Genomic DNA, 16,760 nt, shown 5'->3' with positions numbered 1-16,760 from the left:
AATCATTGATTTATTGCATTGAGGTCTGAGAGCAGTAAGATACGCTCAAGACCTGAAAGGCAATTTGTATCATTATGATGCTCCTGTGGTAGTGTGTTCATTTATAATATCTTTGGTGTGACTCCAAAATCTTGAATTGTAGTTTGTGTGTAACTCTCTTTTTCTGAAATTTTAACTTGAAATACATGAATTGGAGTAAACCAGGAATAATGGTGGGCTCAGAATTAAAGCAGTTTTCTATGGTAGTAATTGTAGCTTGCAAGGGTAGTATCTGTAGCTTAGTACCAAAGTAATATTAATGATAGACATAATAAAACAGGAAAAGTATGTATTATAGGCATGTGGGTAATGCTTGTCTGTTAGTAGTTAAGATTTGAGATCCTCCTATATTAGCAGCTTTATTTGATGCTTTACAGAAAGACTCTCCCAACTTTTGAAGAAATTATTTGAAACCCAAGAATCTGGTGACCTCAATGAAGAATTAGTTAAGGCTGCTGCCAATGGAGATGTTGCTAAAGTGGAAGATTTGCTAAAAAGACCAGATGTGGATGTGAGCATTTTAAAATTTATTTTGAAGCATATGCAAAAATAGAATAGTTAAAATGAACCTTTTACTCAGCAGCTGTTAAGATATTGCCACATGTGCTTCATCTGTCCTTCTTCCTTGTTTTTCTAAGGTATTTTAAAGATGACACTGGGCATTATTTCTTCATTGTGCATTTCTAGAAGATATTGACATTTTCTTATTTTAGTACTGACTTTTGAATTTTATGATGTCAAAATTTACGTTTAGGTTTTTAAGTAGTTAGTGTCCTTTGGGGAAATTCAGTGAAATTTTCTCATGTAAATGTTACGATGTTTTAACAATATATTTTAGTAAATTTTATAAGCAATTGTCCATCCTTCTTTTCAAAACATTTAACCTAAGCTTTCCCCCCTCTCCTCCTTGTGAAAGTTGACTGTTTTCATGGTTCATAATGCAGTTGAATTAGGAATCATGCATTTTGTAAATCTTAATAGTTTATGTTGTAATGTTACCATTCACCAAAGCCATAGTTTAAATGGGTTCAAACTGCAAATTCTGGTTCTTGCTTAGTTATTCACTGGCTTTAGCATCGCTACTGTTCTGGAACCAATACCATGTCAGTCAGTGCTGGCCAAAGGATTGTAGGTTAAGTGTCACTTTGAATCATTGTCACTGTGCAGTGAGGGCTTTTGTTACCATATCTTTGTATGTAAGTATGCCGGACAGTTTGACAGAGATCAGATCTATAATTTATAAGGTGAAAGTGAAAGATGCTCCATTGTGTCTGACTCTTTGCCACCCCATGGACTATACAGTTAATGAAATTCTCCCTTCTTGAGGGATCTTCCCAACCCAGGGATCAAACCCAGGTCTCCCGCATTGCAGGAAGATTCTTTACTAGCTGAGCCACAAGGGAAGCCCAAGAATACCGGAGTGGGTAGCCTATCCCGTCTCCAGTGGATCTTCCTGACCCAGGAATCGAACCGGGGTCTCCTGCATTGCAGGCGGATTCTTTACCAACTGGTCTGTCAGGGAAGCCTGAAATTTATAAGGCGTAAACACCGTATTCCTACGCTCTCCTGTGTTGTTTCAGGTTTGTTGGGGATCAGCTGCAGCAGCATGGCACAGTAGTTTCTTGATTGGTTGTGAGCTATGTCACAAATAGTATCAGATATTAAAGTACCAAATGTTTTTTGTGTTTGGAACGTAGAGTCAGAATTCTTTTATATTCACTAATGCAGATTTACATTTTATTACACTTAATTTTTTCTTCATTACTGATTTATTTCAGTTGTTTTATTAGAATGTAGTACATTCTAAAAATTTTAAAGGAAAAATAGTTCTCTAAGATTTGTTATGAAAAGCAGCATCTCCTTCTCAGTGCTATTTTCCTTTTCTTCAGAGGCAACTATTTTCATCTCTTTCAGCTGATTTCCTTCATACAGTTACCTCCTCATCTTTCAGTAACATACTTCTATTGTGATTTCTTGACTTGTAGGTTATTTCTTGACTTGAAGTTATGTTTTGATAACTGCTCTGTGAAGGCGAGGATTCCACTTTCCTTCTCCACGTTTAGCCCATCCTTTCCACGCACATGCATACCTCTTCCAGGTTCTTAATGTGGTATTGCATTATAATTTTGTTAATGTTAGAATTAATTTTGCATGTTATTATTCAAATGGCATGCATATCTGAGCTGTGGAGGATACTTGATTGTGTTTTATTGCACAACTTTTTGCTTTCCTTGGTGTTCATAATTGTTCCTTAAAAAAAAAAAAAAACACCTGAGGTGTAATTTACATACAGTGAAATACATGGATCAGTCAGTTTTGACAAATGCATACACCTATATAACCCACAGCCCTATTCAGACGTAGAACACGTTCATTGTTCCAAAGGGTTCACTTGTCTCTCTTAACCCCAGGACATAATCTAAACACTTTTGTTTTCATTTGTTAGTAATCTGTATTGTTATTATTAATTCTTCTCCAGAATTCCATTTTAACTGTGTAATCTCTTAAGACATTCAGCACATCAGGTTATGTGTGCGTTTCATCTCAGAGAGATTTCTCTCAGTGCCTCTGACGGGATCCATCTGGAATGGCTCTCACTCATCATCCTCCAGGTTCCTTTCCCCTCTTTCCTGTGCTGGATTTCTTGTTTTCTTTATCCTCTGTCCCTCTGTCTCCAATTTTATTCTGTTTTTTTGTGAAGTATGGCTTTCAGTAGCTTCTTCAGAAAAAGGGTGCATGAGAAATACACCTTTAGTATATAACTTTTTTAACCTTACTGTTAAATTTTAGATGGGAAGAGAATTCAAGTTTAGATACCATTTTCCTTCAGAATAATTCCATTTTCTTCCAGCATTCAGAATTGCCATTCTGATTTCTGATCCTTCATGGGACCTGTTTTATGTTTTAAAGCATGAAGATCTCTTTTTTCACCAGTGTCTGAACTTGTACAGTGTTGTGGATCTGTCTTAATCTGTTGCTTTTAATGTTTGATCTTTTTATCCTGGAAATGATGTCTTTCATATATGGAAATTTTGGAAAAGTTTTTAATTTTAGATTTTCGTTTTAGAGCAGTTTTAGGTTTTATAAACTGAAATGGAAAGATACATAGAAATTTTCCATCTATTCTGTTTGTTGAGATTGTTTTTGCTCCATTGTATTACCTTTGCTTCTTTGTTAGAAATCACTTGACTGTATTTATGAGAGGCTGTTTGTGGGCTTCCTGTTCTTTTCCTTTCTTCCGTCTGTTTATTCTTTGGCCGGAACCACACTGTCGTGATTACTGTAGCGTTGTAGTACGCCTCGGAGTCGGGCAGTGTCAGTCCTCCAGCTTTGTTGCTCTCCTTTAATGTTGGGTTGACTGTTCTGGGCCTTTTGCTTTTCCATATAAACTTCCATACATGTAACTTGCTGGGATTTTAATAGTGATTATGTTGAATCTGTAGATCAAGTTGGGAAGAACTGACATCTTTGACATTATTGAGTCTTTTTATCCACGAACATGGAGTATCTCTCCATCTAGTTAGTTCCTTAATTTCATTTATCAGAGTTCTGTAGTATTCCTCATGTACATTTTTACACATTTTATTAGAGTTACACCTAAGTGCTTAATTTTAGGGGGTAATAATGTAAATGGTATTGTGTTTTTACTTGCATTTCCTTGTTTATTAGTAATACTAAGCATCTTTTTTATGTTCATGTCGGCCATTTGAAATGTCGTCTTTGGAAAAAATGTCCATTTTTCCATGTTGCATTTCCATATCCATTTACACAACATCTGAGGTGAAGAAAAGATTGGATATTACTGCTTTATAGTAGAACAGTTGAACAGTTGTGTATAGCTACCCTGGTAACTCATTTATGTATCCTTTGTGATAGTTTGCTTATCATTGACATTTGGCTGTATTTGTTGAATTTATTTATATTCTACTAGACAGTATCTTTTCTAAAAGTCTTCCATTCACCTTATTACTTTTTTTTTTCCATTGAAACAGACTCTGAGGTTTAATAATAGTTAAAGTAGACACATATTTAAAATAAATGTAACTTCCCTTTGTACCTCCTGCCCTCTCATCCTTTTCTGTTTTCAACTTTTTGATGGCTAAAAGTTCTTCCATAACTCTTTTAACAGTGAAACTCTCAGAGTGCCTGAATCCCTCCCTAACTTAGAAATGTGATACAGATCACATTTCTGGTGATCTGTATCAGGATATATAGAACACCAACCTGAATTGTTGTCACAGAATCATTCAGTTTGTTGGGTTTAAACCTACACCATGTGTATGTATTGACTCTTCCCTTTTTGTGACATTCCTTTATTCTTTCTTTTTTGTATTTAGGTGAATGGACAGTGTGCTGGTCACACAGCTATGCAAGCTGCTAGTCAGAATGGACATGTTGACATTTTGAAGTTACTTTTGAAGCAAAATGTGGATGTAGAAGCAGAGGTAATTAAGTTTTAAAAATATTTAAGTAAAAATTAATGTCCTAGAAATGGTCCTTCTGTATCATCGAGATGGATGCTTTTTCATGTTGAAATTTAATACTAACTCAAGGCTCTTCTGATTAAAAAGAAAAAAATTTGAGAAAAGACAGTGTGAAGCATTTTGTGTTTTTCTGTGATCTCTTGATATCCTAGGCATAACCCTAAGTGAAGAAGGTTGAGTTTGCTTTTGCTGTGGTAGGACTACTATGCTGTTGAGAGCTCGGTGGTATTTACCCATGACTCATACTGGGAAGATTGAGGAAAGAGGAATATAAATCACATGGGGCAAGATTTTTCCTGATCTATGACACGCAGAGGGCTTTCCTTGGTTTTTTGTTTTCTCACGAGGGAACCAGTAAATTAGAATTTGTTTAGTCTTACTGTTTCTTAACCTTAATATGGGTTTTTTAAGATTTTACAGTGTGTGTTTATCACTCTATGTATGTATATGTGCTTAATTTAATGTAGAACATGTTCTTATTAAAGGAGAAATTAATGATTCTTACTGGCATTGAAATTTCATTGGCTGGTGTGGGCAGAGGGCTTCCTTTGTTGCAGTTAACTATAACTGCATCACTTAAAAATATATTAGAATTGTATTTGTTTTCCTCTAATGCAGGATTATTTAGGAGTAAGCCTAATTCTATCAAATTCAAACTAGGCAAAATGTTGCAAATTTGTCCAAGTGACACTCCCATCTGAGGAAGCTATTTAATAAGGATTTCAATGTTAGAGGGCAAAATTTGTGGATCAGCCTGTTTTTACTAATTATAAAAATTTAAAGACATGTTTGGAAACAGAAGTCTTACATTCTTTTTGCTTTTTTCCCTCAAATGTGTATATCTTGAGTTGCTGAATAGCTACTAAAGAACCAGTGGTATTTTAGGTCATCCTTGATGTTGGCATTTTCTTTTGTCTAGAGCTTGGTTTTACATTAGCATATTAGATATTTATAAACTATAGTCAAATTATGTTTTATTACTGTGATGTATTTATGAATGAGATTATATAATTTGACTTTACGTTTACAGAGTAACTTTAAGTCACATCTTTCTTGGTTGTGAATTTAGGAGCCCAGTATGTGTTGTAAAGATTTTTTTTTTTTGGGTGATGCAAGAGAGACTTAGTATAATGTAACATTTTGTAAATACTACATTTTGAACATCCCATTTTTTAATGAATCCAGAAACTACAAACTAAAATATTACAACCCTTCTGACCTTTTTTTTTTTGGCCACGCCTTGCAGCATATTAAAAAGCAGACATATTACTTTGCCAACAAAGGTCCGTCTAGTCAAGGCTATGGTTTTTCCAGTAGTCATGGGATGGATGTGAGAGTTGGACTGTGAAGAAGGCTGAGCGCCAAAGAATTGATGCTTTTGAACTGTGGTGTTGGAGAAGACTCTTGAGAGTCCCTTGGACTGCAAGGAGATCCAACCAGTCCATCCTAAAGGAGACCAGTCTTGGGTGTTCTTTGGAAGGACTGATGCTGAAGCTGAAACTCCAATACTTTGGCCACTTCATGTGAAGAGTTGACTCACTGGAAAAGACCCTGATGCTGGGAGGGATTGGGGGCAGGAGGAGAAGGGGACATCAGAGGATGAGATGGTTGGATGGCATCACCGACTTGATGCACATGAGTTTGGGTAAACTTCGGGAGTTAGTGATAGACAGGGAGGCCTGGCATGCTGCGATTCATGGGAGTCGCAAAGAGTCGGACACGACTGAGCGAGTGAACTGAACTGAACTGCAGCTTGCAGGGTCTTAGTTTCCTGAACAGGGATTGAACCTGAGCAATGGCAGTGAAAGTGCCGAGTAGTAACCACTAGACCACCAAGGAATTCCCCAGACTTTTCTGATTAAAGAAAATAAGCTGAGAGGCTTTAAAATTCAAAAAAATTTTTGCCTGATTTAAAAAAAAAACTGTACTTTGTGATTCAGCATTACTAAACCTTACAAAGTGAGACTGTCCATAAATCTGTGTTTCTAAAGACTTGTTCACGTGAGAGGTTATGTAGAGTAGGGCTACAGCGAGGGAGCTGGGAATGAAGTTGGCACTATGTTTCAAGAGTAGGGTTTTTTTTTCCTTTCTTAATTGAGCTCAAATAAGCAAAACAGTTATTACTCTCCACGTAAGATTGGAGTTGGAGTGAGGCCCGTAGTTTGTAAATAACATCATTCAATTTGGAAACTCCATCTGTTACTAAACAGATATGTGTGGCCTTCTACCATACTACCTCTTTTTTTTTCCATTCTGAGCATTTTCTGTTTTAAAAACCATTGTAGGCAGATGTAATTTGTAGAGATAGTGTGAAAAGGGGGTAATTGCACATCTGATTAAGTTAATAACACAGTTTCCCAGTGGGTAAAGGGAAAACTACATTTAAAAAATGGGTTGAAATATAAATCATTGCTTAAGACTAAAGCAAAAGTTCAGCAAAATTTCATATTTCTAGAATGTAAGATTCAACATTGTTATAAATAGCAATATAATTTACTTAAAACAGTGATTCTTAATTGGGGGGCATTTCTGTCCCACAGGGGACATCTTGTGGGCACATTTTTGACTGTCATAACTGTCTGGTGGGGAGCAAGGGACTGACAGGCGTGTAATGGATAGAAACTGAGGATGCTACTAAACATCCTCGAATGTACAGGGCAGTTCCCACAGCAAAGAATTATCCAGTGCAAAATGTCAGCAATGCTGATTGGAAATTCTGGTTTAAAAGAGGGAGAAAATAGTTAATTTTTCAAATGCACTTAAAATTATGGTTCATCGTTTGTAAATTAATCGATCTGTTTGTAAATTAATTATTGGAAATTTTAAACATTTGTAAAAATAGAGTAGTTTAATGAATCCTGTGTACTTATTATTCCACTTGAGTTATTTTTTCTGGCCAAGTCTGTCTTATCAGTACCCTCTTAACTCTCATTTCCTCCACTGAATTATTTTGAAGCAAATCCAGATATCATATTATTTCATCTGTAAATAGTTTTAGTATGTATCCTAGAAGATAAGTGCTCTTCTCTTAAAACCTTTATTATACCTTTAACACACCTAGACACAATAATTTAACAATGACTTTTAAAAAATCCAGTTTTAATAAAAACTTTGTAGTTAGCTGGAGAATAAAGAGAAGAATACATTTTGTTCTCTGGGACTCTCATTCTGCATCCTTTAATTTCCTTCTTCTGCATCAGGAAGTGAGCTCAGGATAGTATAGCTCACAGATTGCAATCTATAGCCCGAAGGCCAGGTCCAGCCCTTCATTTCTTTTTAAAAGTATTATTGGAACACAACACACTCATTCATTTATTTTATTGTGTAGTCTGCTTTTGTGCTCCAGCTGCAAAATTGAGTGGTTGGTGTAGTTGTGACAAGAGATCATGTAGCTTATAAAACTTATATTTACTTTCTGGCCCTTCACAGAAAAGTTTGCTGGCCCCTAGTATAGATGACTGTTTCAGATTTTTTAGTTGATGTAAGCTGTTAGAAAGCTAAATTATTTGCTCTATATTATACCTTTCCAATATGTGATGAGGTTACATTCTTTCCCTATTTCTTTTTCTTAGGGAAAACTCAGAGCTATTTTGGAAAGTTGGTTGTCTCCATGTATGACCTACTGAATACAGTAGGGTTACATTCTGTTTCCTTCTTAATGTGTAGGTAAAGGCACCGAGGACTGTGGGATCTTAGGTATGTCGATTTGGGTGAGCTCATTTTTCATCCTCCAGGGACTCAGTATTTTTTGTTTTCCTACTGATGAATATAATAAGTGAAGGTGTGGGGGACTGAATGGAAGCCCAGTTTTAAAAAGTGAATTCTTTATAATAAGTTTTTCAAATATAGTACAAATATATACTGATGATATCAGCAAATTTTAAGTGGTTTTATTGTTTAAGATTAATGAAAGCTCTTTTGAATGGAGAATGTTAATAGGGAATAATACTAGACTTTTGTCAACCCAAGTTTGAATGGTATTGTTGCTGTCTAAAATAATATTTGAGCTAAAAGTTTAATTGGTTTAACCTTCTGTTTCCTCATCTATGATAATAATTTGAAGGGGTGGAAAGTTGAGTAAGGGAGACAGTTAAGATACCACGTATAGAACACAATGGAAATTTAAGGTTTCATTATTATCTGTGTTGTTATTAAACATTTCTCTTCAACTAGTGAATGTTTGGAGAAGGAAATGGCAACCCAATCCAGTGTTCTTGCCTGGAGAATCCATGGACAGGGGAGCCTGGTGTAGGGGGGTCCATGGGGTCGCAAAGAGGTGGACAATGACTGAGCGACTTCACTTTCACTGTTCTTTTCAGTGAAAGCTAGCAATTTCTCAAAAAAAAAAACAAAAACAAGGAACAAATCCCAGATGCTGATTCTATCTGATTCTGTTTATCCGGTTAATGAAAACAAAACTGTAGAAACATTGTATTTAACTGTAATCTGCAAAGGAACTGGGAAGTAGACTTTGCTGCTAAGTCGCTTTAGTCGTGTCTGACTCTGTCGGCAGCCCACTAGGCTCCCCTGTCCCTGGGATTCTCCAGGCAAGAACACTGGAGTGGGTTTCCATTTCCTGCTCCAATGCATGAAAGTGTAAAGTGAAAGGGAAGTCGCTCAGTCGTGCCCGACTCTTTGCGACCCCATGGACTGGAGCCTACCAGGTTCCTCCGTCCATGGGATTTTCCAGGCAAGAGTACTGGAGTAGGGTGCCATTAAGACTACTTAATTCAAGGAAATTCTTTTCTGGAAAACAAATCAGGACTCAGAGTAATAACCTCCTAGCCTCCTAGAATGGCTCTAGGAATTAGCATACATGGTTCCTAGGAAACCATGTTAGTTCCAGTTATGGCTAGAAGCTTTTCCACTTCCCTTTCCCTACACACTCCCCCTACCCCAAAATACTGTTCTATTAAAAGCATGAAAAGATCTGATTTATTAATATAAGACCCAGAAAACAGTCCTTAAGGTGCCTTTTGCAGGAAGGCAGAGTGCAATCTGAGATTGCCCAAACAAAAAAGGTCAGATTTTTAAAGGGGCCATATCAGTTTTATAGTCCTCTCTCATCAGCACCTTTATTTAGTTGCACAGGTTGGGTCTTAAAAATCCTCATTGATTCCTCTTTTTCCCCTGTACTCCTTATTTGGAATATCACTAAATCCCGTTGGCTCAGTGAAATTTATCCAGAATTCACACAACTTTCATCCTTCCTGCTGCCACTGTGCTGTCTCCTCGCACTTCTCTTCCCCAGATGTCTTCAGGGTCTTTTCTCACTTCTCTCAGCTATTTACTCACACCTTCCCTGGGAGGGGTCATTGCTTGGCTGTCTTGTCTTTCTTCCCTGCTATCTTTTCTCCTTGGCATTTCCTCCTACCAAACATTTACATTTTATTTACATATTTCATTTTTAATGTTCTCTTTACCCCACTAGAATGGCAACTGAGGACAGGAGTTTTGTCTTGCCTATTGTTTTATCTCTATGTCCAGAACAGCACTGAGTTCATAGTGGGCACCTAGTCCATGATTACTGAATGAATGAAAGAACACAGCAGAATATACCATATCCACATAGTCTGTTCAGGTTTAAGTATGATCAGGATAGCAGCATCTTGATTAATTGAATGAGTTTTATAGACAGTAAGATGAGGTGCAATGTTACTTATGATATTTGAGAATAATAAAATAGTTGACATAATTTGCTGAAAATAAATTAGAAATTAGAGTTAAACTAATTTTGTGAGAGGCAGGGACAGTTTCATAAGAGAAGAGTTGCCTGTACTGAGTTTTAAAGAATGTGTGTTTTCAAGCCAATAACGTAATGAACAAGAGCATTGAAGTCTGAGAGCAGCGCATGAATATCTGGGGTCAAGTCAGTTGGTTAAGTTAGTTTTATGCGTGAGGGACGATGGCAGCAGATGAGTCTGGGATGGTCCACAGAAGTAGGCTTTAAAAGAGATTTGTTCTTTATAGAGTTACATGAAAGAATTTTAAACATAAATTTTGTGTTTTATAAAGAAAATTCTGTTTTTTGTATGAAGAATAGATTGAAGTAAAAAGGCTGGGTGAGCTATGGAAGTAGGTCAGGTGAATGAGAATGAAAGAAGGCCTGAATCACTTAGATGTAGAATTGGACAAGAGAGAACAGAGCCTAAACTGAAGGGTGAAAGCCGTAGAATTTGGTGCTTGCTTGTTGGGGTTTCAGCAAAAGGAAGTAGATGAGCATGACTGATAGGTCCTGAATGTGTTGGCTGTGGTTTTGTCAGCCAGTAGAGGGGAGGGTGGAACAAGAGCAGGTTTTAGAGGTTGGGAGGAAACGAAGGGGAGGAAGAGGGTAGAAAGGACCAAGATCAATGTTAGATTAAATTTGGGGCCCCTTTGTAGGTCTCTTTAGATCACCTTTTGGAAGTGAGCTGTTGTGCTGGGCCTCAACAACTTGTTTTTGGTGGCAGTATCAGAGACAGAATAAAGCTCTTGTTGTTTGAAGCCTTTTGAAATACTTAAGATAAATTTGGAAGAAAGCAACAAAACCTGGAAGCTACAGTCTTTGTGCAACTGAGGTTTTATAATTTAGAATAAAAATCTGGAAATTAATTGTTGTTTTCTAGTGCATGTATGTATGTATTTTCCAAATTTTTTACATTTTCCTTATGTATTTCCCTTTGACATATATATTTGGGTTTTAATTTTTTAGGTATTTTTTTTTAACATAAGCAACTTGTTGATGGAACCTGCATTAAAGTGTTTTTGTAGCAGTTCTCTAACAGTCATCAGTATATGGTACATTTCATAAATAGTTCCTGTCTTTATACAGTGAGTCTCAGTGGATTGATGATCTTATTTTTAATAGGAGTACCACTAGATAGGCTTAAAAATTATAACAGAAAATGAATCTGGACTGGAAGTTAGGAAGATCTTAAATCTAAGATTATGAAATACTGAAATGTGTTACTAGAGAAGTTAACAATATACACACACAAACTTTTTTTTTTAAGAAGCTTGTTTTTTTTGTTTTTTCTGGGATTTTAGACATAATACTGCTGAGAGGCACAAGAGTTGAATCCCTAAACTCTTTCCTGTAGTAGCTTGCTAGTTCCTTTTGGCTTAAGGTTGAGAAGTAACAAAAACTCCTAACCTTGTTCTGCTGAAATATTAGTAAAAGAGAAGTTCTGAATTGTGGTTTCTTGGCCTTTTAAGAATGATTGTCAAGCCATTGTGGACTCCTGCTTGAGCAGTTTTATTTTTAGTATCTATTTGAGAAAATACGCAAAGAACAAAAACTATTTTGAATTTAGCAACTATCGTGTTCATTTGTTTTAAATGTATTTAACCATGGTGATATTTATCTGCATTATCTTTGTAAAGTAGTTCAGAAGCCCAAGTGCAATATGGATTTTAAAACCACTTGCAAAAACTAGAGTCTACCAGGGGCTACCGTGGGTTGGAGGAAGTCTGAGAGTCTGCTTACTTCTGAGTGTTAATATTTGAGATGTGTATGGAATAAAGCAGTACCCTTATAATATCCTTCTCCATCTGCATCTAACAATGAGACTCTTTTTGATATGCACTATGTATATTATCTTTATGGTTCAGTACAAGCATTTTTTAAAAAAAGCAGTCTCTTACATTTGAGAAACACTTAAGCAATTGGGTCCTTTTCTATCTCTCATCTCCTCAGAAATACACTAACATTAGGTGAGGCATACCTACTGGATCCCTCTGAAATAGTTTTGGTGGTTTGAATGTATAGAATTATACTTGTTTGTGTTTCATTTTTATCTTTAAATGAAGTGCTTAATAATTTTTTTCTGTTCTTAAATATATAGAAAAGTGTATGCTCATCAGCTAGAGATAACCAGTGTTAACATGAGGATGTATTTCTCCCCTTAAAGCTGGTTGAGATCATCCTGTTTGGCATTCTTCCTTCTTATTTTCAAGTTACTCAACTGTTAGTATAATTTCTATGTTATTAAAAAGTCTGTGTAAGATTTTTTTGATGAAAGAACTTCATATATAGTTGTGATCTAACATTTTTCTAATGTTGGCTTACCATCATGGCTGGTAATTTAGGAGTACTGAAGAATCAGACTACTTCTGATGTAACTGTTGGTCTAGTATGTGTGTGCATGATGTAATGATCCAGGTCATAATTTATATTTGGAGCTAATCACTAGTCAAATGAATTTCTAGTTACCTTGTTGGCTCCACTCTGTTTCCTTTTCTTACATTAATCTGGTTCTTGATGAATTATTACAGTAGCATCACTTTTTTTTTCTTTCTGAAACATTCACTGACCGAGACTTACTGCCGCTGTTTAGGATAAAGATGGCGATAGAGCAGTCCACCATGCCGCTTTTGGAGATGAAGGAGCCGTTATAGAAGTGCTGCACCGGGGCAGCGCCGATCTGAACGCTAGAAACAAGCGCAGGCAGACACCGCTTCATATTGCTGTCAATAAAGGTCACCTTCAGGTGGTGAAGACGTTGCTGGACTTTGGCTGTCATCCCAGTCTTCAGGTAAAACCATTACAGAATTATACTGTGCAGGTATTTCCAGGATTCTTTTAGATGGCAATACTAGTTTGTGTGGCAAGCATTCCTTTGTTATCAGTCCTAGCTCAGTCATAGTGAATGATTCCAAAGGTATAGAATGCTGTAAAATCGGCAGCTATTCCTTCTTAGAAAAGCCTTTGTTAAGAAAGTGTCAGTAAAAAAGAAAAAAGAAAGTGTCAGTAAATTGATTTTGTTTGTGGGGAGTTGGTGATGGGGCCTTGTAAAAATATCAGCTAGGAGTTGATTTAACTTTATTGACCGTGACAGTGAGCTTCAGCAATTCATAATAGTTACTTCAGAGGAGTCTAAATTATTTTAATTGTAGCTTAGTTTATCTTAGATTGTTGGTCTAGACCTTAATCTAGTCTTGGAAGATTTTCTGATTTAGAAAATATATATGGAGTTTTAGGATTAATTTTATAATAGGTATGGAATTTTAGGGTGTAACTGTTAATGGTAGGAGTGTGGTATAGCAGCCCATTGTAAGCTAATGAGTTGGGTGGGGGTCAGCTTTTCTATCTCATTAAAATTTTAATTGTATTTGAGGATACATCCTTGTTTTTATTTTCTTTGGAAAACTATAGCATGTTTATTGTATTGTTCATCTAGATTGACTAGAAATTTCTTTTCTATAGTGAGGCTAGTATTTCTTGCCTGCATTTTGAAATTTAACACGCAGCATGTTTTATTACTGGTTGTTGGATATGGCTTCTGTTTTTCTTTGCTTAGTAGATCATTATAAGAATTAACTTTACATATAATAATTAATTGAAGAAGAGCTAATGAAAATCTCTTAAAACTTTGAAAAAAAAAAAAGGATTCTGAAGGCGATACTCCTCTTCATGATGCAATAAGTAAGAAACGTGATGACATCCTGGCAGTTCTTCTAGAAGCTGGAGCAGATGTTACCATTACGAACAACAATGGGTTTAATGCTCTACACCATGCTGCACTGAGAGGAAACCCCAGGTAAAGATATCACCTTTTACTATTTCCTGTGCAATTTAAACATAGTTTTCTGTTGCGGGCTCTCTTTTTCTGATGCTTATAAAGAAGTGATTTTGGCTTATTTTAATATTTTAAATTGTTTTAAAATCTGAGGAAATTATGTCTTCATTAAAATAGATTAGTTTTATATATATTTTTTTGTTAAACTAATACAAGGATCATGAAATGACTATTTAAATATATGTTAAATATGGGTATAAAATACCAGGAATACTTGCTTGTATTCTAAAGGTTTAATTAAAATGCATTCCACCTGGAGATTTATGTGTCTTCAAGATCATTCTCAGGCGTCCTCTTACCAAAACCTCACATTATCTGTTATTTTTTTTCTTTATTCCAAGTTGTCTATTTGTACAGTAATTTTTTTTTAAAATTTTGACTAAAAAACTTTTAAGTTACCTAATTTTTTATTGATAATATAATTAACTATAGACTTCTAGTACAGATGTCTTCTAACCATTGTTAGGGTAATAGGTGGTCTACTGAAAAAAGTGCGTGTTGCTGAAGTTTGAGAAAGACTTTTGGGAAGTCATAAAATTCATAAAGGATCTGCAGAGTCTCACAGAAAAGAAAAGTGCTTAGCTTTGCTTAACGTAGAACTTTCTGTAAATGAATATTTTGGAACAATTTTACCTTGAGAAGCATTTTGGAAAATTCTGGGGAATTCCCCAGGGATCTATTGGTTAGTACTCTGTGCTCTAACTGCTAAGGTCCTGGGTTCAGCTCCTGGTTGGGGAACTACCTTGTGGTGAGGCCCCAAAATAATAATTATAATAATAGTAATAATAATAATAAATAAACTCTTTAAAAAAAGAAAATTCTTCATTAGATGTTTTGTGTTTATAGTTGAATCAAGCCACGTGTATTGACTGAGGAAGATGTTTACTTGGAAGTTTATTTTGATAATTTAAAAATTTTAAATTAAAAAATTTGAGATGTAATTGACATATGATTCTATATTAATGTCCCTTGTGGCTTCCCTTGTGGCTCAGCTAGTAAAGAATGCGCCTGCAATGTGGGAGACCTGGGTTCCATCCCTGGGTTGGGAAGATCTCCTATAGAAGGGAACGGCTACCCACTCCATTACTCTGGCCTAGAGGATTCCATGGACTGTGTAGTCCATTTGGACACGACTAAGTGACCTTCATTCACTTCACTTCACTTTATTATATTAATGTCATGTGTTAAAAATAATGATTTGATATTTGTATATATTGTGAAGTGATCGCCACAGTATGTCTAGTTAACATCCATCATCATGCATAGTTCCTAATTTTTTTCTTATGATAAGAACTTTTAAGATCTATTCGCTCAGCAGCTTTCAGATATACAATGCAATATTTTTAACTGTAGATACCACGATTTCTTATTCTTTGGTTCCCTATTGCATTTTTACATCATGTTTCCTTTTACAATAATTTTTTGCTGTTGTTTTTTTTTTAACTTCCTAAGATCACCACTAGAGGGTGAGCGCAGAGAACAAAAGGAGTTTATTGAAGTTGACTATTGGTATTGTAACAATAGGTATATAATCTAGGATGAAATAAATGGCCGTATTTTAGGTTATGTCTTGATTTGTTTTTTTCAAATTATAAATATTTGAACACTTCAAATATTTAATGTTGACACTGTAAAGGAGAGAAAATAGTATTATATGTTCCCTGCCTTTCAAATAAACGGTGGTGATGATAGATTTACCACATGCAAGTAGTTAACATGCATTATCTCATTTAATCCCTTGAACAGCTTTTTGAAGCAGGAAGCAGGTGTTAATATCCTAATTTTATAGGTGAAGAATATGAGGCTTATAAAGAAATGAAGTTTGTCAATACTTGTATTCAAGGTCATGCAGCTGCCTAGTGGAACAGCTGGAACTTGAGCATGGTCTCTTTGACTTTAGAATCATTTGACCTTAGCTGCCTTATATTATTTCCTCTGTATTTTGGGCTGTATGTGAGGTAAGGCTGGAACACATGGACAGTGAATGATTTAACCAAGAGTATAGCAGTACATCAAGCTGACTTGTGTGTCATGAGCCTATCTTTTAAGTTTATCTCCCACTAATTGAAACTTCTCTGCCCACCTAGACCTTCAGCTATACTGTACTACTCTCGCTCCCTAAAAGTTTATGCTTTTCTTCATTGATTAAGCACTTTCTTTCTTTAAGATGCCCATAACCGACTTTCTCCCTGAGGTCCTAGATTTGATCTTTGAAATTATTTTCTGTTTGCCCTATACTTCCTTGTTCTGTGTTCTTGTTTTCTGCAGTTATCTTCTTTGTGCTCTCCCTTAGTATGTGCATTTTAATGTTTCTTTCTGTTAAAATTTTGGGCACAAATATTTTGTATCTCCCATAATGCCTTGACTATAGGTGAGGACTCAATACATGTTAGTCTTAATTTGACAGGACATGGACTAGTAACCTACCAGGCTCCTCCCTCCATGGGATTCTCCAGGCAAGAGTACTGGAGTGGGTTGCCATTTCCTTCTCCAAGGGATCTTCCCGACCTAGGGATCGAACCCGGGTCTCCTGCATTCCAGGCAGACGCTTTAACCTCTGAGCCACCAGGGAAGCCCCATAGGTGAGGACTCAATACCTGTTAGTCTTAATTTGACAGGACAGTGTTAGATATCACAAGAGTATATAATCAATTAAAATAAAAATTATGTAGAGAAATTG

At 35.9% G+C, this 16,760-nt stretch overlaps 1 protein-coding gene across 1 annotated transcript in view; it reads left to right on the top strand.

The window, feature by feature from the left end:
- The window catches only part of MIB1 (mindbomb E3 ubiquitin protein ligase 1), a 101,379-nt gene that overhangs the window by 44,002 nt on the left and 40,617 nt on the right, over nucleotides 1-16,760 (top strand). The window contains exons 9-12 of the mRNA XM_018039520.1: nucleotides 417-550; nucleotides 4,377-4,484; nucleotides 12,839-13,036; nucleotides 13,890-14,041. Of these exons, the coding sequence (XP_017895009.1) occupies nucleotides 417-550; nucleotides 4,377-4,484; nucleotides 12,839-13,036; nucleotides 13,890-14,041 (592 nt within the window). The remainder of the gene's footprint in view (nucleotides 1-416; nucleotides 551-4,376; nucleotides 4,485-12,838; nucleotides 13,037-13,889; nucleotides 14,042-16,760) is intronic.

The sequence above is a fragment of the Capra hircus genome, chromosome 24 (genome assembly GCF_001704415.2).
Source record: "Capra hircus breed San Clemente chromosome 24, ASM170441v1, whole genome shotgun sequence".
NCBI classification, from domain to species: domain Eukaryota; kingdom Metazoa; phylum Chordata; class Mammalia; order Artiodactyla; family Bovidae; genus Capra; species Capra hircus.
The sequence above is the reverse complement of the archived record's forward strand: the minus strand, read 5'-3'. Positions and strand labels throughout refer to the sequence as shown.